Here is a 24,767-nt window from a genome sequence, read left to right on the forward strand (position 1 = left end):
GCCGAGGGCGGCTGCGCTGTGTAAGACTGCGGAGGACCAGTTTAGCGAAGCCCAGTGGAGAATTGCAGCAACGCAACTGAAAAGCTGTGCGCTTCGCTTTACTGTATTATGGCATCTAGGAGAATGGAGACTAAACCAGTGATAACCTGTCTCAAAACCCTCCTCATCGTCTATTCCTTCGTGTTCTGGGTAAGCAAATCCCCATCTGAAATGGGTCTTTCGTGACGAATCTATGTTTGAAGCCGTGATCTACTTTTGAAACGATGCGATAGTGTTTTTAAAAAATATATATATTTCCATGTTTTGCACTGGTACTACTGGAAAACAAGTGCATGTAGCCTACATAATTCCAACGAGGGCGGCATCATTCTGCTACCGCTAGATGCACTAAATGTATGTCGTCTATTTATTCCTTTTGTTGTTGTTTTCTGAATGCCTTTATTTTCCGATTTGAAAGATTTCTTGTAATCACAAGAATGCCCTCCATTGTTATGCAGTTGTGGTCTGAACATATCCGGAGCAGAATCGTTTCCTCCTTAATGAAATACACAAACAAACAACAACAAAAAAACACATATATTCCGAATACTAGCCGCATATTAATGTGGTGTTTGTTCTGTGACTTGTGACCTAATAAGCGTGAAAAAAACGAAGATGACGGGTCTTAAACCAAAAAGCATCCACGCATGCAAACATAATGGGGTGTTCTCTGCGCCGATGTAATTCGTGCATAGCATCATTGATGGACTTCGGCATTGTTTAACATCATGGAGTAGGCTAAAATCAATGCAGCTAGAACCATGTTAACCGATTGCCTAACTATTTGATATCTGCTTTGGCACCGCCCTTGTTGCGTTCTCGTTACCTCCCGTTTACGAAGTAGGCTGCTGTGTTCAATCATGTGAACATGATGTGCGTCCGTATAACTGATGTCGTGATTCAAGCTTACTTTCACGGATTGTTGACCTCATAGATTACATAAAACGACAATTGTCCGTCTACAGTTTGTTTGCTGGAGAGAAATAAATTGAATATCGGGTATCGACTTTAGTGCTCTAGCAATGGAAAAGGGTACGTGCGGACTACAACTCACAACACTGCATAAAGCCTAGTTCTGGTAATGCAAAACGATATAATTAGGAAGACGGGGCCGAAATAAACAAGAATGATTTGAGTTGGATGGTTATTTCCTTAATATTATGCAATATTAAACCTACTGTGAAATCGTGCTTGCAGGCTTGTGTAGGCGTAGTCTATCATGTTGGACTGCTATGGTGCGATACATCAAAGTTATTATAATTAAATTATGCATTGGAATTCGTGTGTGATTGCACAGGTTTCAGGCATCCCGAAGTGAGCTCTCGAGTAAATTACAATGTACAGAGTAAGACGTTTAGCTATTTCGGATACGAATCATGGTTATGTTGAAGGAACAAAGAACGACCAGTGCTGCAGTATAAATGTATTTAAATAGGCCTATAGAACTGAAGTGAGAATGTATTTATGAAACGATTATAGGGACTTAATGTTCAAGACCAGGCTTGGCAGGGGTGTGTCTTCTGCTGGGAAAACGCCAATACCTGATAACCTCTTCGTATTATTGAACAAAACATTTATTATGTTTGTTTAAAAAAGGTCTTAAATGTATGTCTAGACCTGTGGAAGTGATGCTTAGGTCTAAATAAAATAGATGTATTGTCATGGGCTTGACAAAATGTATTATCCTAGACATTAAAACATAAATCATAACAGAAGTAATTACTAGAAGGTTACGACTGCAAAAGTAATTATAGTCCGTATCAACTGAGAAGTTTTTATGCGGTGTTATTATTTAAGTTATCTAGCATCACTGTGTGTGTGTGTGTGTGTGTGTGTGTGTGTGTGGATAGACTACGTATGGGACTAAGGGTCTTAGTCTAAGACTGGCAAATAATACATGACTGAGGAACAAACACTGCATATCAGGTTATCTGTCGTAGCGCTAGTGGATTTATCACTTGTCAACTGAGGATTTTAACCTTCATTAAACAATGAATTTATCCGAATAGTACCTTGTGTTAGTAGTAAGACAAATCAAGTTTGAATATTTCCTATTGATTGGTTGATTGGTGACCACCCATCTGTGATCATAGCACCTCAAGTCCCCCCCCCCCCCCAAAATCACTTTGTGCCACATTGCATAATGCCACAAATGGCCTGTGTGGTAGTGAAAATAGTACCAGTCACAGACTGTGCTCACATTCCTGATGGCAATAGATTTGAAGCACTTGTTAAAATAGACCCCTCCCTCCCACCTCATGTGGGGGCAGAGTTTCATTCATTCATCCATTCATTCATTCATTCTTATTTCTGGTCCTTTGATTCTGAAAGAACAAAAATGTGTCTGAGTTGGTTATCAGAATTCTGGGGAAAACTAATAGTGCAGCAAGATTTAACTGCTAGTTCATTTGGGAACTTGGTAGGGTAAAGCCTGCTTGTTATCTTCTGACCAGATCTCCTGAGGTGAAATGTTTTTTTGAGATTGAAGTTTCGTTCTTGCCAAGTTCAATGCATCATTACTGTTGCTTTTTTCACTTAAGAAATCTTTTTAGTGTGTTTAAGAGAGGATTTTCAAAAGTTTTTTTATATTTTCCTACTGTAAAAAGCTCATGCTGTGATCATGGAGAGAACAGATTGTCTTGCAAGTGATGCTCAGAAGAAAGCACTGTGAATGCAGTTAAGCACAGCTGAGCAAGTCTTCAAATTATATGCAGGGATACTGACAGCACTGACAGCACTTACTTTTGATGAAAAAAAATACTTTTGGCCATTTGTTGCATTAGCTTTTTATGCAAATTTATGTTCCTCCATTTTCATTTTTTTGAAACTATATAGGCTAAAGTGTAAAGACGTGTCAGACAGATTCATCTTGTGGCTGGTAAAATGTAAAATACTGCAGGAATCCCTATGTGACCTTCAGGCTTCCGGAGGTCCTGCAGGTCATCGCCAGAGCAACAGTGAAGTGAGCAGAGGTCAATTCTTGCAAACGGTGTCCATCCCCATGTCCCAAATTTACTACCCCCCTGCCTCAAGTCTTCTGGGCTGAATTAAAAAAGAAAAATTGTGGCCAGGTCTTTACATGCCTAAGGCTCAGCATGGCTATTTTGGACCACAGAGGCCTTATCTGTTGTGGACACCTTGTATGCAACTCTCAGGAAGTCAACAGGGCACAGTGCCAAAATGGGCACATAGCTGGTTTTCTGTAAGAAGAGAGCATGTGCATTTGACCCAGCCGAAAATCCCTTCTGGTACCTCTGAGATGGAGACAGCAGACCAGAACAAAGCTGACAACATGGGACTGCGCTTCTGCCAGGGAAAACATACCATTCTTCAGGAAAATCTTTTTAAATTGTTCCATTTTTAAAAATTTTAAAGAAGTTTCTAATCAACGTTTTGTTATTATATTTGCAATTCACATTCAAGGTTACCCAGTATGACACAGAATGAATTAAATACAGTCTACATTTCTGTGTTGCAAAAAAGAAATAAAAGGCTGAAAAAGAGCAGAAGAGGTGCACCATGTTTTTGCAGGAACACGTATGCAGTATGCACAGGACCCAGCAGTTCCTTCCTGTACGTCGGTTGTTAAAATCCATCAAGCCCTGTTCTGGCCTCGTATAGAACACTGTTCCTTACGGGTCAGCTTAAGAGTTAAGTCTCCACTCTCCCATGTGTGCTCAGCACTACTGCATGTACAAAAGGTCAGTTTCCATCCAAGATCGCACATTTGAGACCCACAAATAATAATTATGTAAAAAAAAAATACCAAAGCCTGTAAAAATTTTTGCACAATGCGCACCCAGCTAACTCAGTGTCGCCATGGAGAATGGGCCTTGGATTGGACATGTGACATGGCGGTTAACTCGTTAGCATCTGCAGATTCACCTCAACCACCCCATATGTTTTATCTGAATCTGTCACTGCTGCACTTCCCCTAGTTTCAGGGAAACCATAGGTTTTCCAACTGTTTACGTTGCTCCAGGCTTGGTTCATCTGTCGAAGCTGGGCATTCCACTGTGTTAGGCTTCGAGTAGCCGCCACGCTCATTTTAACTGCATCACACGTGAGTCGCCTTGGGAGAGAGGCTGTCTGTAGTGCTTTCCTGAAGAACGCTGAGGCACGTTCTCATTTTCAGTGGCGACCCGGGGATGGAATATCAGCTCTGTTTCCAGAAGGAAAACACATTAGAGAGTAGAGAGGCCCCCAGTGCTTCCAGGCCTGTCTGGGAGAGGTAGAGAGAAACCGATGGTGAAACAAGGCGGGTTTCAGAGAGAGTGAGGCATTGGTCAATGTTAAAGCGCTTACCTCTCCTGGGGTAATGGGCCAGCATGATACCGGGCTCTGTGACACTGTCATGGGGACCTTGCGATAGAACCATTCAAATTCACAAGCCTGGCTTCCATGGACTGTGGCCACTGTCCTGGCTTCACCCTCTGTCGCCGCAATGAGTCGGTTTCCCGGAGACGTACTCGACAGATGCTGACCCTCGAGGCACGGGCAGACGCGTGACTGCATGGTGCCATTTCCCCTTCCATGGGAAAACACAGACCCTTTCTGGCCTAGGCAGACAGGAAGGGGGCTGAGCTGACTCGAGAGAAGTGGCCTCAGCATCAGCGACCAATGACGTTGTCTCACCCTGCGCTCATGCACAGCCATGGAAAAAATAGTTCCGACTTCACTAGTGAAAGTGTCGACTCTGAACTACCCCTTTCTGCCCCTAAAACCCCTTTCTGCCCCTAAAACCTGAAAGATATTTCAATAACTTTGGCCATGTTTGCAAAACTCCTCAGGTACTATTTTAATAACATAGAAAAAAATATTGTCACAGATGATGGTGCATTTTTTAGGAAAGTATTTCTGTCGATGCAATGTCAGAAAAAAAGTGTAATGTTGCTGTAGGCTAAGACAATCATTCATAGGGTGGTTACAGGACGGTTCAATACTGTTATTTTAAAATTATTTTTCAATTTGATTTATTCCTCGTATTGACTCATGTGTCATGACCTTCTGTTATATATTTGACTTGCACTTGTAGCTCAGATAACTATATTTTTCTCTGAGTTTAGTGCTCGGTCGAAACAAGTATGTATGTAACTCTATTCCACATTAACTTAGCAGTGTCTCTAATGAAGGTGCAGCTGCCTCTTGGTTCTGAGCTTCTAATGTCATTGTGACCTAAGTGTGGGAAAAAAAACCCCCCAGAAAAAACAGACTCTGTTTTTTGTGGGGTCTTTTTTTTAGGGGGGGGGTCTTTTTTTTGGTTTTGTTATTCTGCTGATGACATTGAAGATACTGTATAAATCATATGTCTGTCAAACTATATATCTACTTATGAGGTACCAACCAGACTTTGCCTGGAGACTTCTCTGTTTTAAAGGATAAGCTCTGGGAAGATGTTCATCAAATGTTTATTTTCATAAACATTTTGAGGAGGAAACTGTAAGGGACCAATGCGCCTTGTGCATCTCATGTCACTTGTCTGTATCAAGGTTTTTAAAATAAAGAGCAGGCTGGCTTACCTGGTCTGCAGCTCTGTTATTGGTACCAACAAAAGTTCTAGTCTCATCAAGACACTTACCAGCACCTCTCACCTTCTGAGTTCTTCTAGGGTCTTAGATAAAGGAATAAGTCTGGAGCTCGCAGATTTTCAGCTTTTATTACAAGCAGACTGCAGACATTTCAACACACAGTGTATTCATCAGTGTCAAATGGCCTAACTGTATATCATTTCCTCATCATCATGTCGAACTGACAGGGCATGAAGAATCAGCGATGTAATGGTCTGGGGTCACACTGGCTTGCAAGCATTGATGAAAGGACCCAGATCTCTGTGTTCCCCAGAGGTGTCTGTATATTGAAATGCTGACCTGCTTTGTACTATGCAGGGTGCTGGCTGTGTCTGGAACATCAGGGAAGGTTCTGGAAAGGCTTGGGTTGCTGTACTGTCACTTTTTATTCTGCATCTAGCACAGTCCTCCTGCCTAAGGGTTCACTCCCTGTTTATGTCCGGAACTGTGTGGAGATATTTCATGTATGGTCCTTTATATTTTTTATATATATGTTTGGGAACTAAAATGGTTGAATGCTGATTTTGAAAGCAGTGCTGATGTAGCCTATACTGTGTTAATGTAAAGAAATATAAATTCCTAGAATACATGTAAAAGTTTCATCTTTTGTTGCATTTTCAGGGAAAGAGAAAAGATCCAACAGCTCTAATTAGAATGCTAATACCAGCTGTAGAGAGGCCATAACTTCTTGTTGCCAGAAGGGGTGAAGTATATCAAAAGTAGTATTATTGCTGGGTAATAATCAGCCTCGGCTGTGTGTCCGTGTTTGAGGCCGCCGCTGTCCGTGGTTCTACAGGTCTCCCTGGTTTTGGGCGGGAAGGGGAGCACATTGCGATGGCCAAAGGACAGGAGCAGCTGTTCTGTTGCTCCTCACTTCTACAAGCATCACGCAACACTCTGTGGTATTCTGAGAGCTATTCATGCATAAAATACAGTTTAATATCTAAAGATATTAAAGATACTAAAGTTGAGGGATCTTACCACACTTTTGCTCAGTCTTTAGGTGAGTGATTTCACCTCGTGTATCTGGCTTACGCATTGTTTCACACTTTTGCAATCTGCCATTTTCTGTACATTTAGGAATTTAATTGGACTTAAATTAGAGCTGCCTTGCAGATATCTCATTTGTCCCATTGCCAGATGTCAACAATAATATGCTTCTTTTTTTAGTGAAGATTATAGTTTAGTTGTAGTTCTTTTTTTAACTAGCACAAAACTGTCCCAAACATAACTTTAACTTCCATTATCTTCTCATAAATAGATATAACAGTTTCTTTTTTTTTTCAGAGGGCACACTTGACACCATTCAGTGTATTCAGAGCGTAGGCTCGCTCAGAGCAGTTTTTTCTCTGTTCTCCAGGTGGTTTGAGTACGGCAGCTCCGTGTGTAAATCTAAATCCCTACATCAAGAGATGCAGAGCTAGTGGCCAACATGATCCAATGGCCTGGATCCTGGAGTCCAGTACAGAACATCAGAAGAATTAACGAAGCTTCAGTACACAATCACACAGCCGAGCCTGTACCACACATAAGCCTTGTGTATGTAGAGGTCATGAAAGTCTGTCTGATGTGGTATGTATACAGTGGACCTTTTTTCTCCCCCATATACAACACTGTGTATTTGTGCAGTGAGGGAGGCCATTTCAGCCCTTAGTTCCAGATGAATAATATCTTTTCCCAAAACTGCGCATGCAGATATACTGTTTTCTCAGAATGTTAGCCTCTGATTGGTCCGTTCGTCTGAAACGGGCATGGCTGTCACCCCAGTGCCTCCACGTTGAGGACTGAATGTATGCTGGCAAGCACTCTGGGCTCAGGGGTGGTTGGCCAGATTTGCAGTGTTGCATGCTGCCCAAGTCCCCCCTGAGAAGGGTACCAGCCTGAGATTAGGCCACGCCTCCCCCGAGCTCCTGAGCAGCCCGCAGAGCTGGGACAGTGGAAAGAGGGACTATCATTTGGGTAAAGTGCAGATTAGAGGAATGGAGGGGCTAAGCCTCAGGATTTATGGCTTCGTGCGGAACCGCTGATTAAAGTGAGAGTGGGAATTATGGGGGTGGTGGAGGGGGGGCATGGGGGGGGCAACATAATTCAATGCAGAGGCAACGGAATTGCAAATGCCACCCAGGGAAGATTCTCTGAAAATCGGGGGTGCCAGTTTTAATTTCATTATTTCTCAGTAAGGCATATAATAAAATAAAAAATAATAATCATTTAGCAATCTATTATCGTTTTGAAAATAATACCTTGGGGAAAGAGTGTACTTGGGCTTACTGCACCAAGCACAGCCGGATCAATGAGGTACTGGCTCATAAATGCTTTTCTACATCCAAGCAAAAATCCTTCCCAAGGGTTTTACCTTCTCAAATAAAAAAATTAGCTATTTCTCTTGGCAAACAGTGAAATGAAGCACTTATAAAATGAAATTTGTTCCTGACAAAAAGTGTGTTTTATGTGGCCATAAGTTCTCAGTGGAAAATCACAGCACTCTTACTTGATCAGTAACAGTGTTTTACATGCACTGTTTCACAATATGGTGCTTCATGTGTGTAGCTTCTTTTCAGGATAGATGTGCTCACCAGTTAGCAGATCAATTCAGCCAATCAGTGACTTAAATTAAGTCTAAATAGTGGGAAAAAAAGTTATAAGATGTTGATTTGGATGGACAGATGTGTTCCAGACCCCTGTTCATCTGATTCCTCTTGTCCCTAAGCATCAAGGAGAGGCTGCAGGTCACATGGATAAAGCCAAGAGGCAAATAACTGGCTTCTCAGCCATGAATCATATTTGCCACTCGGATGCCAAGATCTTTGAACACCACCCCATGTATTTACATTTGTCCTTTTCCCGAACTGTTCCAAAACTGTATACTAGTTCCCGTATACAGCACCACACGCCCCATTTGGCAGTTCTTCTTCGTGTATTTTTAGCACAGCTAGTGCCTAAGATCATGCTCAAATCCACCTTCACTAAAGCAGGCGGGTTTCATAACATTATGTAGATTACACTGTGGTTAGAGGTGACGAGACCACAATGTGTGGCTAGAGATGGAAAGACCACTGTGGGGCATGATTAACCAGGCAGGACAAGCAATTAGTCCATGAATGTGGAATTTAAAGGGGGCTGAGAAGTCGGTCAGTGGGTTTGGAATCTGTCAGGCCCCACGTAGACTCCGGTCACCTTTGTGTCCAGCTTACATTGGTATGCTAATGAAAGTTGTTCTATAATTAAACTCCAGCCACAGGAAGGGGGGAAGGGGGAGGGGTTGGAGGACACTAGCAGCAGTTAGCATTGCTTGCACAGTGTCACAAGGGCATTGGTTTAAACCACTTTGCTCGTGTGCAATCGCACGTATCTCTGCCAGCTGTGGGAAAAAGACACCCTGCTGAGCGATGGGTGTGATCCGCTACATAGCGCCTGCAATGATGCGTAAGTGCTGTGGCCTTTAGAGCAGTAACCTGTAATACATCTGCTCCTGTTGCCGTACTCTTTATTATTAATCTTCTTTATGTTTTTATTATTTATTTTGCCTTTTTTTGTTGTTGTTGTTACATGATCCATCGCTATGCTTTTATTTTTATTTTTAATGCCTATTATCAAACCTGTGTCCCCCTCGTAAAATGTCACACAATGAAACATTGGATCTGTCCCTCAGCCATTTCGCTGCGTTTCCTGTGAATGAAAGTATTGAAGCATTCAGTACTAAAATCTTTCAGTGATTGGTTTGTACATTTTGGTTAGTGATTTGGTTTGGTTTGGGTAACGTTTGTTAACAATTCACAAGGATCTGCTGACGTGTTTTTAAAGATTTTTCTTGCCTCTAAACCCAGACCCAGAATGTAAAATCAGGGAGAAAATGTCTCCAGAGTATCTATATATCCAGTATGTCTCATAGAGTTAAAAACTTTTGCAGTTGCCGTGGTTGTACTTACCACTTTTCCACTGAGGCTGGTTAGCATTTGAATCATTTCTACTCTAGGGCTCCATTTTGTCTCCTTACCCTGACCTTACTGACATGTTTTTCTTTTATCATGTTTACACACAGATTACAGAGGCAGGTGCAGTCTCCTGATTTGCCTTTGACATTACCTTCAGTTACATTGACTGTTTCAAGTCCTTTCAAATACAACGTGAAAGTGGTGGCACAGAGACAGGGAATTTAGGCAGTTTAGCTGTATAAGTGCATTAGGAGTTGATAGCTGTCCCAGCCAAGGTTAGTCTTTTTGAGAAAGCAAATCATTCTGCAGGCTTATTGCTGGGCATTGAACTGTCTGTGAGGCCTATTGAGGTTTATGGCAGTGGAGCTTCCCTTCAGCGGGGAGCTACAAGGGAGCTCCGACCCATCGTGACTTTGATTAATGACCGCAGGATTTACTCTGTCATCATTAAATGGCTTGTTTCATCTGTGTTATAAAAGTTGCAATTTCTGCAGAACAAAAGGCAGAGACGGGACTGGGAGAGCTCTGCTCGGGGCTAAGCGTGGGCGGAAATAGCAATACACGCTCAATGTCAACACGGACGACTCCTTCCGTCTCAAAGAACAAAGCTTATTGTTGCAAGCGTATAATTAAAGATCAAGGCTTTGATTAGATTTCAGCCCTGATCTCATTTCTGGTGGGTGTTTTTACCACATTACATGAGGCAAGTTGTGTTTCTTAAACAATTAGAAACTAATTTATGGTAGTTTGCCAGACTCCTAGCCCACACAGCTCCTACGGTAATTTTTTTTTTTAATGTTTTAAAAAGATATGTGTTGAGTGTTCCATTGGAGTATTTCCTGCACCATCCCCTTGCTGTCACCTCACAAGTGTTTCCCTATGATTCCATTGCCCAGCTTGGTCAGTTAGCAGATCACCCCCACCCTGGCTCAAAGGCATCCAAAAGGGTTATATTTTAAAAAATGGGTTATGAAAATCGCAAACCAGGGTTGTTTTTTTTTTGGGGGGGGGGGGAGGGGGGGGGGGTTGTCAAGGGTAGAAATGCTCAAATTAGATTATTAAAACATTCAGATATTTTTTCCATTCTGGTTTTTGGAGCTATTGTGAATATTTGTAAAGGGCTGTATCCAAAGCCAGAATATTTGGAAGCTAGCACAGCAATGTGTCAAGCCTGTGGGTTGTGCACAGAAGCATATGCTTTCCAATTAAAGGAAGGCAGGAAGGAAGAAAAGAAGGAAGAAGGTGAGGACCACAGAACTGAACATCTGTTGAGCAAATAAAATTTCTGCATCGGGGTCACATGACAGTGCTTGTGATGTCACTGGTAGCATTGTTATGTCACCCCGTGGTCTTGCAGAAGGCTGCCCATTGGATCTTAGTTCGTTTAGTACTACATGGAAACTCCAGACAGCTACAGAAAAGTCACTGATGAGACAGAAATCTTGCTTGTGAATGAGCTACTATTTGCTGCAAGGACAAGAGTAAAATATGTATGAGAGGTCATCTGAAGCATTGAGTCTCCATATGAATCTTTCCCCATATGAATAGGCACTCATTGGCAATTATTTTCCACTGTTCAGTCATGATTTAGCTGCCATGAACTCACTTAACTTACTGAAGTTAAACTGGTCCTAAGGTTTTTACGTGCTTGTCAGTGTCTTCTTCCTGTGTGCCTTGTGTTGTAATTAGATGTGCATGCCTGTGACTGTTTAGAAACTCAGTGCACGAATAAGCATTCGGGTCTTGAGGAAGGAAATGTCAAACCGCCTGGTTGATGCCATGGCCAGCATGTTTATAAGATCCTAAGAATGCATAATGACAATTATGGAACATTCATTTACCATCTGGCATGCTGTTCCGCAAAATGACTATCTGTGCAAAAAATAATTCCTGTTATTAATGCAGAATTTACCTTTAGCTAATTTTCACATATATCTCATTCAACATTTATCAATTTAGGCATTTGGCAGGTATTTTTCACCAAAGAGACTTTTTAAAGTACACTACATGGCCAAAGGTAATTGGACACCCAACATCCAACATCTCATCCAAAATTATGGACATAAACATGGAGCGGATCCATCCTTTCCTGCTAAAACAACCTCCCCTCTTCTGGAAAGGCTTTGCACTACATGTTGGAGCATTGCTGCAGGGATTTGCTTCCATTCATCCAGAAGAGTATTAGTGAGGTCGGGCACTGATTGGGCGATTAGGCCTGGCTCTCAGTTGGCTTTACAGTTGATCCCAAAGGTGTTGGATGGGGTTGAGGTCGGGACTCTGTGTAGGCCAGTCAAGTTTTTCCACACCATTCTCAACAAAACCATTTCTATATGGACCTTGCTGTGTGCCCAGGGGCATTGTTATGCTGAAACAGGAAAGGGTTTTCCCAAGCTGTTGGGGAAGCACAGAATTCTCAAATTCTTCAGAATTCTGTAGCATTAAGATTTGCCTTCACTGAGACTAAGAGGCCCAGCCCAAGCCATGAAAAGTAGCCCCAGACCAAGGGGTGTTCTGATACTGTTGGTCATATAGTGTATGTGGCCGTTGTGCTGGCGGAATTCGAGGAAAGCCTTCTGTAAAGTCTTCTGTAGTTTACTTTTTTAAATGCATTTTATGAATTGAGAAACCTCAATCAAATCATCTGGGTCAGTGTGCTAATCAAAAGATCTGGTTATAGGATTCCAATGTACATACATTACATTTATTTACTTATAATCCATCATGCAGGTGATATGGTTCAGTATTTTACTGAAGCAATTCAGATGAAGTACTTTGCAGTCCCATTTCTATAACCATTCTGCTACACTGCAGTTGAGGACATGCCTTTGACACAGTGGCAAACCTGAAGTCCTCTAGCATAATGAGAGATAAGTAGTTGCCACAGTGACCAATTTTCCTAACGTCAAACTCTAATGCCTGGTTTGTTCTGTGTCCTTCCTGCTTTCATACTCCTTTTTCAGTGAAGCAGAGTGAAGAGATCTGTGATGGTTCTTTGGAGAAATGTGCGATTTTCATGTACATTGTGGTAATTAAATGTCTGGTAATGAATGTTCGCTAACGGTGCAGGCATCTTTGGAGCCCTTGAGGAGTGCTTCTTAACAAAATGTTCTCATCTTTTGTTGCTAGCCTCAAAGCATTGTCTCACGCCAGACACTCATCAAATGCATCAGAAGCTTTCATACTGTCACAGGCGGAAAGGAAGGGCATAGTACTGTCACTCTGTAGTGCCTCAGAAACAAAGCTCACTTGCTTCGATCCTACATTTCATAATCCTTTACACTGCCCAAAGTCTGTCTTTTAGTCTTGTAACAAAACTTAAAATCTTATTTTTTTTCTCATGTAAATTAGCTTGTTTTAATTTACTGTTTGCTTGACTAGTGGAATAATCCTATCCGCAAATGTTGAAATGAGTCAAACTGTCTCATTGGCAGTATTTTTGCCTTATGTCTAAATATAAATATCTAAATATATAAGACTAAAATATCTGCTGAGATTGTCTTTTGCAGTGTACTTGTCAGGATTGTCAGATATTTTTTTAAATCATGTATTTATTAATAAAAATGCATTATCTATGTTTTATCCATGCAAATAATTTGTCAATCGACTCATTCCATGTGCAACTAGTAATTACTCTGGAGGGAGAGACAGATCTGCTGCATAGTCATTGTGTGTCCTCTGCAGAAACTTCCAATACTTTTCTAGCTCACCCAGCTATCATGAAATGTGTGGCTCTCCTTATCCTGATCTTTTCCTAGTTTATGTGTCCTGTGCTCGATAGACAGCTCTGGGTGGTGTGTTTTCGTAAAATACTGAGGCAGGCACAGGAAAAAAGCAAAGCAAAGGACTTTCATTATCCCTCTGTGTTTTTTATTCTGCGATGGAGACTCAGATTCAGTCGTTAAAAGCTTGTGGAGTGAAGAGTGCCGTATTGTTGGAAGAAGAGAAGGCTTTGCTCCACCCACTTGCAAACAGGAAGCAGCCTCTGCAGCCTCAGGGGGGGAGAGGGTCTCAGTGCCAAGGTCATGACCCTGACGTCACTTGAAGAGCAGCTACACGGCTAAATTTTAAGTGCTCACAACAGGCGTGCCAAAAAGCCTTTCCTGAGCATTGTGGCTTAAGGCACGGATTGCACAATACCAACTTTATGAGGCCGGGCCATTTGAAATGCTAAAAAGACAAGGGGGGAAGGAGGGCACTGTCTCTGAATGAGAAGAGGCCCTTTTCATTTATGCTACGCCATGAGCCCAGATGCACACTTTTTGTATTCATTGTCAGGATTCTGGGAGTTGCCCCCTAGTGCAGAGGCCTAAATGTGTGTGACCTTAGTCCCCATGACTGTGCTCATCCATTCTACACACACACTGCACAATCTCATCAGCAAACACAGCTGTCTGAACATGGCATCAGTGGTTTATTCAGGGGGAATTCATGAATGAATTGGATAATGTGTGTAGTGGTGTCTTGGTGTAGTTTACCCCAGTCCTTCGAATCATATAAATGGATAAGAGTGTCTTCAGCACCACCACAGGACCTTGCCTCACCCTTTGTCAATGAACAGCCAGTAAATACCAGTGTCTTCTGCATTAATGCATTACTAATAGAAATCCAATGGCCAGAGTGGAGTCGGTAGAGTTCAGCAGGCTTATAAGCTCCTAGATGTAAAATGGACTGTTTGTGGATTTGTGGGAGTATATGTGTTTCTCTGTTTGTAGATGGATACATATGTGTGTGAATGGGCATTTTACTGTCCATGTGATATCTGTATGCGATATATGTCTGTGAATGAATGATTTTGTAATATATATGAATCTTGGTGTGTGTCCAGGTATGTTTGTGTGTTTGATTTCACTTTTGTGCGAGTGTGATTATCAGTGTGTATATGTGTGTTCATGCTTACCTGTGTGTGTGTGTGTGTGTGAGAGTGAGTGTGTTTGTGCTTATCTGTATGTATGTACGTGTGTGTGTGCTTATTTGTGTGCTTCCTGACTCACTGTTCTTGTCAGTATTGTAATGTGGGAGGATATTAGTAGGACTGTGTGCAGACGCAGAGAGAACAACTCAGCACCTCAGATCTGCTGCTTGCATGTGACTAGTGAGGTGTGGAAGTGACATCATCATTCTCCTTTGTGCACACATACCCGCACACGTACATTTCTGTGGCTGGCAAGAGAAAGTTTAAAGAAACATACTTTATTATTATGTCCAATCCTTTTTTCATGATTTTCCATTATTATAGTGGCCCTGAATTTCACAGTAGCTATTTTCAGTGAACTGTATCTGTGCTGAGCATTGCACAGGATTGAGCATTTAATTAAATGTCATTCATTTCGCAGGTGCTGCTATCCTGTGTGACATACAGTGTTAAGAAAAAGTTTTTGGAAATGTTTATAACCATTAGTAAGTCACTTGTTTCAACACATGTTGAAATCTGAAATTCAAAATGTAAGGTGTATATATTGCAGAATATATTGTTATTGTGCTTGCCATTGTGTCACAGTGATTTTACAACAATTTTTGCAAAGAGGTGTTTTCCACAGAAATCCAGCAGTTATGTGACACAGTTGGAAGGCTGAATATTATGCAGCAGTTGGGGTTCAGTCACCCAGAGGACTCGAAACTGCACTACGATGAGACAAGTATTACCCTTCCAACCAAAACATTTCTTCTCCCTTACAGCCAGTTATATGTCACCCTGTGGAAATCCAGGATACACATGGCCCAGATACGCCCACGATTAGATTTGGGGCCAGGGGAGATAGATTTTCAGTTTTTTTTTTTCAGTTTTAGCTGTTCTGGTTGGATTGGCTCAATTTTTTATCGATGCACATTCTGTTCCCACCTCTTCCCACATGAGCTTCTCTTGCAGCTGTTCCGCTGCTTTTTATTTTATTTTGAAAGCCAAATGCCATTCGTCAGAGGTGGATGACATAGGATGGACTAGCCTGTCATTCTTAGATCCAACCATCTGCAGTGGGCAGAAAGCATTCAGAGCTCAACAGGTGAAGTTAAGAGCAGTCCGATTCCTCCTCCGCACCCCAGCCTCAGCACACTGTGAGAAGCATGAGTCAGGTTCACGGGCACACAGCGGCCCCAGCATAGTGTTAGTCATGTCGTGGGCGACAGAGTGAAGCCCTCCTTCTGTACTCGCAGGGCACAGAGAGTGAGTGTTCCCTACAAAAATCAACACTATTTTACTGTTCCTCAGGGCTCTTCAAACCCTCCAGATACTCAGCTCTTAAAATTCCATCCGTCCTTTCTGGCCCACCACAATGGCTTTTCCATGCGCATAAAGCAGCTATGTGGTTTCCTGGTGTTAACTCAAGCACAACATTCATTCTACAGTTTGTTTGTCAGAAGATGTGTGGTCATTAATTGGGACATGCTGTGGAATGTTGGCATCACCATGGTCGCAGAGCGCTATGGAATCAAGGACTTTGTTTAAAGATAGTCACACCTGCTTGCCTGCAAGTACCATGCAAATAATCAGAACATTAATGAGGTGTGATCTGCAAGTGAAACAGGTTGAGAGCAAGATGGAAAAACTTTTAAATAGTTCAGCCTTAGATACCAGTAAAATGTTTTAAAAGAAATATGGATTCTCATTTACATTGAGAACAGACTTTTTTTCATGAGTGTGGGTTTTGGCGATTGAAAATCTTCTGGGATCTGAAGAAATCAATATTTTCAGTTTGACCAGCATGAAGGTTTTCCAAAACTTTTTGACTTGGACTTAATTTCTTGGACTTAATTTCATCCCTGGCTTTCATCATCACTGTTTGCTTCTGGTCTATTGCCACTAGGGGTGCTCTCACACTGAGAATCTGTAGACCGTTTGATTCAAAGATAAGTATTGTGCAGTTTATTTTGTTTAGTGATGCATGTGCAACCTAACAGTGATGTTATCATGGCAGTGTACAAATGTACAAGAACCACGTGACAGAAGTGGTCTCAGACGTGTTTTGCAACTCATAATGTGTTGCAATGTTGGTTCATCATTTAATCTGCTTTTTCAGAATAACAGGAATTTCTGAAGCTACAGTATATTGCAGTATAGAGTTTCCACTGCTTCAGCATTGTCTCAGCATTGAGTTCAATTTCCCTCTTCATTTCTGGGCCCATACTCATAAAGAAGCTCAAAGTAGGAGTGCTGATCTAGGTCCAGGGGTCCATATCCTAACCTTGTCCATTGCAAACTAAAGGGAAAAACCGATCAGCACTTCTACTCTCCTAAAGACTGATATGCAGGAAGGCCCGGCGGAAAGTCTGGGATGCCCTCCATCTCTCATGGCTCTTGTTGAAATTATAGGCAGACGCAACTGATGAATAAAATATGCGGGGTCTGTGTGCCGGGGATTAATAAGTAGCTGCCCAGACGGCGTGGTGAGTTTATGACTGCTCTACGCCACAGGGAGGCCGCCGTTAATTGAGTTGAGTCTCCTCTTTAAAGCTTCTCTCGGAGTAGAAGCCTGGGGCTGTTTAACACTCTGTGTAAAGAGATATGCTAAGTTTTGCAAGATATGTCACCAAAAATTGTATATTTTTTGTGCGGTCAGACGTCCCAAGGTCAAGCCAGGGCTTGAGCACTCGATGTTTGTATTTCCTGTATGCTTGTGGTTAAAAAAAAGCTATCGACTGGTGAACAGCCATAAGCTGTATTTTTTTTTTTTTTTTGGTCTGAAGCAAAGAGCCCTTTGCTTCTCCAATGTTTGTGTACCCTGAGCTTGCAGGGTGGTCATGTATTCAGGTAACTCAACAGCAAAAGCAGTAGGCTGAAGTAGATCGTAGAGCCCTCTACTGGTGGCAGAGAGCAGTGCTGCCTTTGCAAAATCAGGCTCTTGGTGTTCAGCACTTTTAATTCTGCAGCAAGAGACATGCAGACTCAACAATATTGCCTCCAACAGGAACACCCCCTTCCTGCACTTATTGATTTCAATAGCTGCTCCTTAATGGGTTGGCCTCCATCTGAAGGGTTTGTAGCACTTTGCCAAAGCTTGTGACAGGAGGAATTAGCTTCCTTTGAGATGGAAGATGGAAGCTGTTTGTAAAATCAACCGGCGCACCATACCAACGCTCGCGCAGACAGACACACACAGGCACACGTGTGTGTGTGTGTGTGTACATATGTATGTACATGTGTGCAATGTGCATGGCAGGGTAGCTCATGGGTGGCAAGAGAACACAAACTATACAAACTATAACACAGACTGCTATGACATAGCAATCTTTATTATCCACCAATAAGTAGGATAGCTTGTCCTCATCAGGTGTGTTGTTGATTTGGCTATTCTATCAGGAACTGTTTCTCTGTTTCATTGTGTTATATTGTATTTACAGTGTTGGCACAATCTTATTTCTTCTGGCAGCTATTTTATTTTTTTTTGCCAGCCCGTCTCTATGGCTAGGAGATTCTCGCTGAGTCTGTGCCTTGTTGATTCTCAGTTTGTTGTCATTCACAGTAATCTTTCTAAGGCCAGGTAATATTTAATTTTTACATTTTAGAGGTATCATTTTGTTTTAGTCCAGTCTTCCACTTAGGTTAATTCTAATTAGGTTGTAATTACGTTGTGGTTTTGTGATCCTGTGCCAGTGTGGTGTTAGTATGTGTTTGTGTGTACAGAACTGAGGCTCAGGACTGAGTGAGGGGTTGTTTTCCTGTGTCCTGAGACCTGGTGCTTCAGATTTTTAAAATACATTTGCCTCTTTCCCCCTGTCCTCTCTGTCTGTCTCTGTCTGCAGATCACAGGGCTGATCCTCCTGGCAGTAGGAGTATGGGGAAAGTTAATGCTGGGACCGTACATCTCCCTGATTGCAGAAAACTCCACCAATGCTCCCTACGTCCTGATCGGTACCGGCACTGCCATCGTTGTCTTCGGTCTGTTCGGCTGCTTCGCCACCTGCCGCGGCAGCCCATGGATGCTCAAACTGGTGAGGAATCATTGCTGTTAACTGTTTTTAAGGAGTACACTCTTCACACACTGTTAGTTAGTTTATGTTTTATATACAACTTGAATTACATCAGGCATTTAGCAGATGACCTTATCCAAAACGCCTTGAAGTGTGTGTATATATGAAGGCTAGAAGAACAGTGCTAGACGTAGAAAGTTGATCGATGAAAACATTTACTGTGGACTAATATGGTTGAACCAGCAGTGGTATGGATATAGGTGTTTAAAAGATTAAATGAATGAAACACAAACCAGCATATGGATCGGCTCTCTGGACTGGAACTGTGCACCACGTCAGGTGATGCCATGTCTGCTTCCTCTCTGCAGTACGCCATGTTCCTGTCCCTGGTTTTCCTGGCAGAGCTGGTGGCAGGCATCTCCGGCTTCGTCTTTCGCCATGAGGTGAGTGTTCCTGCCTTAGGGCCTCAGAATGAATCATGGGTACTGAGGATGCATGAGGGTCGGCTCTCACCTGCTTCACCATAGTAACAGCAACACATTCAACAACCAGTCAGAGTTTATCCGCATGGAAATCAGCATTAAAAAAAAACAAAAAAATATAAAAGCAATTATAATGATATATGTAATTGCATTTTTGATATGAAGCTCATGTGTGTTCTTGTGTTGTGTATGAAGCTCCTCTGTTGTGTATGAAGCTGCAGTTTTGTGCCTCTCCCCAGATTAAAGGCACCTTTCTGAGGACATATAGCGATGCTGTTCAGAACTACGATGGCGAGGACGAGAAGAGCCAAGCTGTGGACAACGTCCAGCGCAGCGTGAGTACCACAGAGAGAGGAGCAGGGAGAAGAGGGGCAGAGAGAGCAGGGGCGGGAAGAGGAGGCACAGAGAGAGCAGGGGCAGGGAGAGGGGGTATATAGAGAGCAGGAGCAGGGAGGGGAGGTACAGAGAGAGCAGGAGCAGGGAGGGGAGGTACAGAGAGAGCAGGGGCAGAGAGAGGAGGTACATAAAGAGCAGGAGCAAGGAGGGGAGATTCAAAGAGAGGAGGAGCAGGGAGGGGAGGTACAGAGAGAGGAGGAGCAGAGAGAGGAGGTACAGTGAGCAGGGGCAGGCAGAGGAAGTACAGAGAGAGGAGGTGCAGGGAGAGGAGGTACTGAGAGAGCAGGGGCAGGGAGAAGAGGAATTGATGAAAATAATCTCACTATCTCCATTCCTTCCCCCCCCCCCCACTGCCCATATTACATTTACAGTTGCGCTGCTGTGGGGTGCTGAACTACACTAGCTGGTTCAACAGTGTGTACTATCTGGCCAACGGCATCCCTGCTAGCTGCTGCACTAACCTGTCTGACTGCAGCCCTCTGGATCTCCGCAACTCCACCATCGCCCCCAGCAAGGTGTACCAGCAGGTGGGTGGCAGGCCTCTGAGCATCGCGGCTTCTGGTCCCAGGGCTTTGGTCAGGGTTGGTCGGTTCACATTTGACCCCTCTTTTTTTGTTCAATGCATACCTAAGTATAACGCTGCCAAGTTTAAACGACATATGAGCCAAACAAAACGGCTACATTCGGCAGAAAAAAACATGACTTTTATCATTCAGGTCAGATTTCATGTATAACAGGATTGATGTCCTTCGCCTCACTGAGCGGTTTATTTAATCCTCAACCACATGCTGACAATTTACTTTGTTTCTTGAGTAATACAGACTGCTAGCTGGAAGCCTTTTGGCTTCTTGTGTAGGCATTTTGCATACCGTTTCTACTACCAAACCTACCAAACAAAAATGTAAATAGCAGCTATACGTGTCTTTTCAGAACTTTCTAGAAATGTTCGAATGTTACAAGGCTATTATCTGTTTTCTCAATTGCCCGTGGTGGGTTTAAATGCTCCGTAGTTCTCTTAACAAAACGCTGCCACCTGCACCTCCTTTGCCACAGGGCTGTTACAAGCTGGTCACCGCGTTCATCGAGACCAACATGGGCATCATCGCGAGCGTGACGTTTGGAATTGCTTTCTCGCAGGTAAGCTGCAGTCACTGTAGTTCTACTATTCCTGTGGATGTTCTATACTGTAGTCTCTGGTGTTTTAGTGGACACAAGGGCCTTTGTTCTTCCCAGGTACAGATACCAGCAGCTCCTGATTGAATGAGGATGGCCTGGAATTATATTGATATGGGAGATTGCCCCCCCTCCCCTTTGATTATTCATCCCAAAATAGGCTATGACAACTGCAATATTTGTGCCAGGGATCACTGTTAAGGAGGGTCACCGTTTTTTACAAAGCAGTTTTCCCATCTGATCCCTCAGCATGAGCCTTCTTTGACCGCACGCATTTCACGATCATCACCTCACACCGCCCCGGTCATCCACGATGAGAAGCCAGTCGCCACTTAACAATAATCGATAACTGACAGCAGTGTTCCCACACTGTTCCGTGCTGCATTCATTGTGGTGAACCACAGACTTGTGGCATTGGCACGTTTTTAGTGTTATGTTGTCCTCGTTTTTAATCTGTGGGAAGTTGCTGACTCGTGTACAAAGCACAGTTATATAACATACAGAAACAATATGGAAGGGTATTCATTAAAAAGAAATGACTTTCAGTAGGAATAGGCTAATAAAAGATTTTTAACTGCATCGTCTGTCATTGCTTGAACATGCTCAGTGTAAACTTGTCTAGGTGAAGAGACACATCTTTCTGTATCGACCATGTTGGATTGGACAAGTATTGTTTTCTTTTTATTTTGCTTTTTGTGCAATATTTGTAAGGATTTTCTTACTATCTGTTCTAGAACTCCCCAGTGCAATTGCAGTACTGTTTTCTTGTTCAAATCATTTGTAATTGATGTGGCTGGAGTCAAATTCAGGGGGAGTTTTGTCAAGTCATGTCTGCAGTCTGAGTGGATCGAAGCCTTGGTAATTAGGTAGTTACTTGTGACAGTTAATTCTTTAACAATGTTTAGCATTTGAGGTTATTTTTTGTGTGATTATGTATAACGGCGTTTAGTGTTTCAGGTTGTTTTATGTGTGCTTGATAGTGTTCAGCATTTCTGGTGGTTTATGTGTGCGCTTGATAGTGTTTAGCATTTCTGGGAGTTTTATGTGTGCTTGATAGTGTTTGATAGTCTAACTCTGTGCCATAGCTAACTTTCCTCTTTCTTTTTCTCTCCCTCTCTCTCTCTCTCCATCCCTCCTGTCCTCTACATGCAGTTGATTGGCATGCTACTGGCCTGCTGTCTTTCGCGGTTCATCACCGCCAATCAGTATGAGATGGTGTAGCACTGAAGGTACATGGTGAGTCTGTGCTCATACTCTCTGTGCAGTAAATATGTAAATCAACTTGTTTAATTTAGATCTAGTAGCACAACAAAAAACAGATATTAAATATTTGAACACAGTCCTGACTGAAATCCTGTCATGCTTTTAAAAATGAGAGAGTCATTACATGGATGCTCACCTGGAGAATTAAGACGTAGGATGGTCATGCTCGGAATGAAAAACATACTTGAAAAACGGGTCAGTTTAATTTTTAGAGGTTGTGTCCCATTCTTGTCTCTAGGGGTCAGATTTGAACGTGTCGCTGCTGAGTAAGATTTAAATGACATGTCCTGTCAAAAATGACACGCCATTGGCATTCAGGTGGTTTGTGGGATAACTAGCTGTCATCTGATCCGGCTTCTTCTTCTTCTTTTTCAGGTGGATGAGGAGGAAAACCCCACAATGAAAGACTGGGGAAGGGGAGGAGTGCTAGCACACAACATTCTTATTTCTATTTTCCTCTTTCTCTCTCTTCCTCCCTCTCTCCCACCCTTCATTGTATCTTATTGTAGTGCATCATTCCACAGCACTTTGTCATATCTTGAAGTCAAATTTCCTTTTAGGACCTTATTTCCACTAAAAATAAACTGACAGGATTAGAAGGTCCACCTCTGTGGCCACCGAGGCATTGCTGTCTTATGCTAACGATGCCGTGGATGTGCATGTAGAACTGCAGAACAGTCCGTAAGTTCATTTGTAGAGCACTAACTACATTTCTATGAAAATGAGAAAACACAAAACTGTTTTCATTCATTTGCTTTTTACGGCCTAAGTATTCAAAAATTAAAGATAATTTTGTGAGATACTTAAAAACAAAAAAGGATAAACTCCATATAAATAATCTTGTGTTTTATGGGAGTAGTCCCAGATTTGTTTTTCTTATCAACACATACCACGTATCTGCTTTCTGCTGCTATATGGAGTACATTTCAACATCCTGGTTCAAAGTAAATACTGCTCAAACTGAAGCTGTGTGAGTTGCTGTCTATGGACGTGTCCGTGTTGCTTTCTGAAACCTCTTTGATTGGGTTCAGCTGGGTCCAGCCCTCAGTGATCTCTGCCTGCTCTGTCCCACTCCATCCAGAGGCACAGTATTACTCAGCAAGGGATCGTTGCCGAAATAGCTTGTCCGGTTTGGTCAGTTCATACTGTTCTCTGCTAGTTTAGTACTCTCTATGTCAATGCTGACTTCCTGGTTCCTAGCTTCACTCTGGCATGACAGGGAGAGACAAAATGCTAATTTCAGTCATCAGTCATCACCATAACCTGAGTCACTCATACCAGGGCTTGTTGTGATGGATCGTGCTCCAGAGTGATTCTAATGTGGCAGTTAACGGCACTGTTGATGACAAAGAACAGTAAGGGAAGAGTGCCATCTTTGTGTTTTTTCTGATGGTGTTGATGTACACCAATCTCTCATTCTGAATGCAGAATGCAGGTTGTACAGTCCATCCAAATGAACTCATTTTGCAGGTTCACAAGTTTCTGCATTCAGATGCTATTTCTGAGATGTCTGAATCATACATGCGCCCGCTGTTCAGGAAAAGTCTGTCACAGTGTGTGACAGGTCAGGAAGATGCACCTGTTTTCTTACAGAGTGGACTACACCAACAGGAAGTAATGTTGCCAATACTGAGCAAAATAACCACAGGGAAACGTGAGGAGTCTTATTGTGTCTTACTGCGATTGGCTTAGTGGGCCTTTCATATTGTTGAGGGGGGGGGGGCAGGTGTAGTGATGATAACACTGGTGGAAGAAACCACATTGTCCATCATTCACCAGAGCTCTCTTTAATAGTCTTTTTTTTGTCTGTTAATCATCTGAGCAACAGGGTAGGTGATAATGCTAAAATTCCTTTATAAGTAAAAGTAAGTGATTGCAAACAGAAGGATTCAGAGGCACTGCTCAGTGAGGAAAACAAATAAACAGGTGGAATCTCCATGTGAGTCCTGACTGTCTGAAGTTTAGAAAGTCTATTCCAATATAAAATACCTGGAGCTGGCAGCATCACTTCTGAAATCACAGCCTGACAAGCAGAGGTAGGCTGGTAGGAACAGAGTGAATTGGGGAGGGTTTTTTCTAAGAACTGGCAATGGGAGGGGCTGACAATGGGCGGGGCTGACAGTGCGTGGGGCTGATGAGGCTGAGAACACTGAGTCACTGGTGGTGTTATTTATTTAATAAAGCTGTGATGTAACTCAGGCTGGGGGAGATTCACTATACCGCCGTTTGTATCTCTGTGTATGTGTTTATTGCCACATTAAAGTTGTCATGGCAGCTGCAGCTGCTTAGTGTGTTGTGGGTGGATCAGTAATAAAGTATAAGCAACCCCTAGAAAAACACAATGTAGAGGGTAGATTTGTCACTCAATCTTGTGAGAGAAAAAAAACCCCACACACTGGACTTGCAAAATAATAAGAATTTGTACAAAAACTTTTTAAAACTGTCATCACCAGCTAGCATGCCAACAAACTATGTTGATATTGTAAACGATTGTGATGTCTGTATTAATAAAAGGGTCATTATAACTTTGCAACTGTTTTTATTACTCTGGATTTTTATATATCCTATACAGGAGGGGTGTCCAGTAAATAAATATGAAAAATTATTTAACTAATCACCATCTTAAATGAAAAGGTTTTTTTTAAACAGGTCACATAATGCTGGACAAGAACTAAAGCCTGCACACACACACCAGCCCTTCTTCAATACATTCAGTCTGAGCCATGGCATACACCTGCAATGTAAAGATAAGTGCTATAGAAGGTGCAAGAAGGAGTCTGAAATATCACTTTTAGCAGCAAATGGATTTCAAGTTATGGGGTTTAATGTAGCTGCAGTAGGATTATTCAACTCTGATTGGACACCTCTGATATGCCTCTAACGTCCTACATGCATATTATGTGCACAGATCATACACACACACACACACACACACACACACACACATTCAACACACTGACTTATAAGACTGCTTGTATTATTAATAACTGAGCTCCAAGGAGTCTACT

General features: G+C 42.4%; 1 protein-coding gene across 1 annotated transcript; it reads left to right on the top strand.

The window, feature by feature from the left end:
• Positions 1-2: 2 nt before the first annotated feature.
• On the top strand, positions 3-24,289 carry LOC118214523 (tetraspanin-7-like). Its single transcript, XM_035394542.1, has 8 exons — positions 3-189; positions 18,278-18,466; positions 18,814-18,888; positions 19,167-19,262; positions 19,695-19,850; positions 20,377-20,460; positions 21,649-21,732; positions 22,135-24,289. Exons 1-7 carry the CDS (start codon positions 109-111, stop codon positions 21,715-21,717), a joined length of 750 nt encoding a protein of 249 aa, XP_035250433.1. The 5' UTR covers positions 3-108; the 3' UTR covers positions 21,718-21,732; positions 22,135-24,289.
• The last annotated feature ends 478 nt before the right edge of the window (positions 24,290-24,767 follow it).

The sequence above is a fragment of the Anguilla anguilla genome, chromosome 15 (assembly GCF_013347855.1).
Source record: "Anguilla anguilla isolate fAngAng1 chromosome 15, fAngAng1.pri, whole genome shotgun sequence".
Taxonomy (NCBI): Eukaryota; Metazoa; Chordata; class Actinopteri; order Anguilliformes; family Anguillidae; genus Anguilla; species Anguilla anguilla.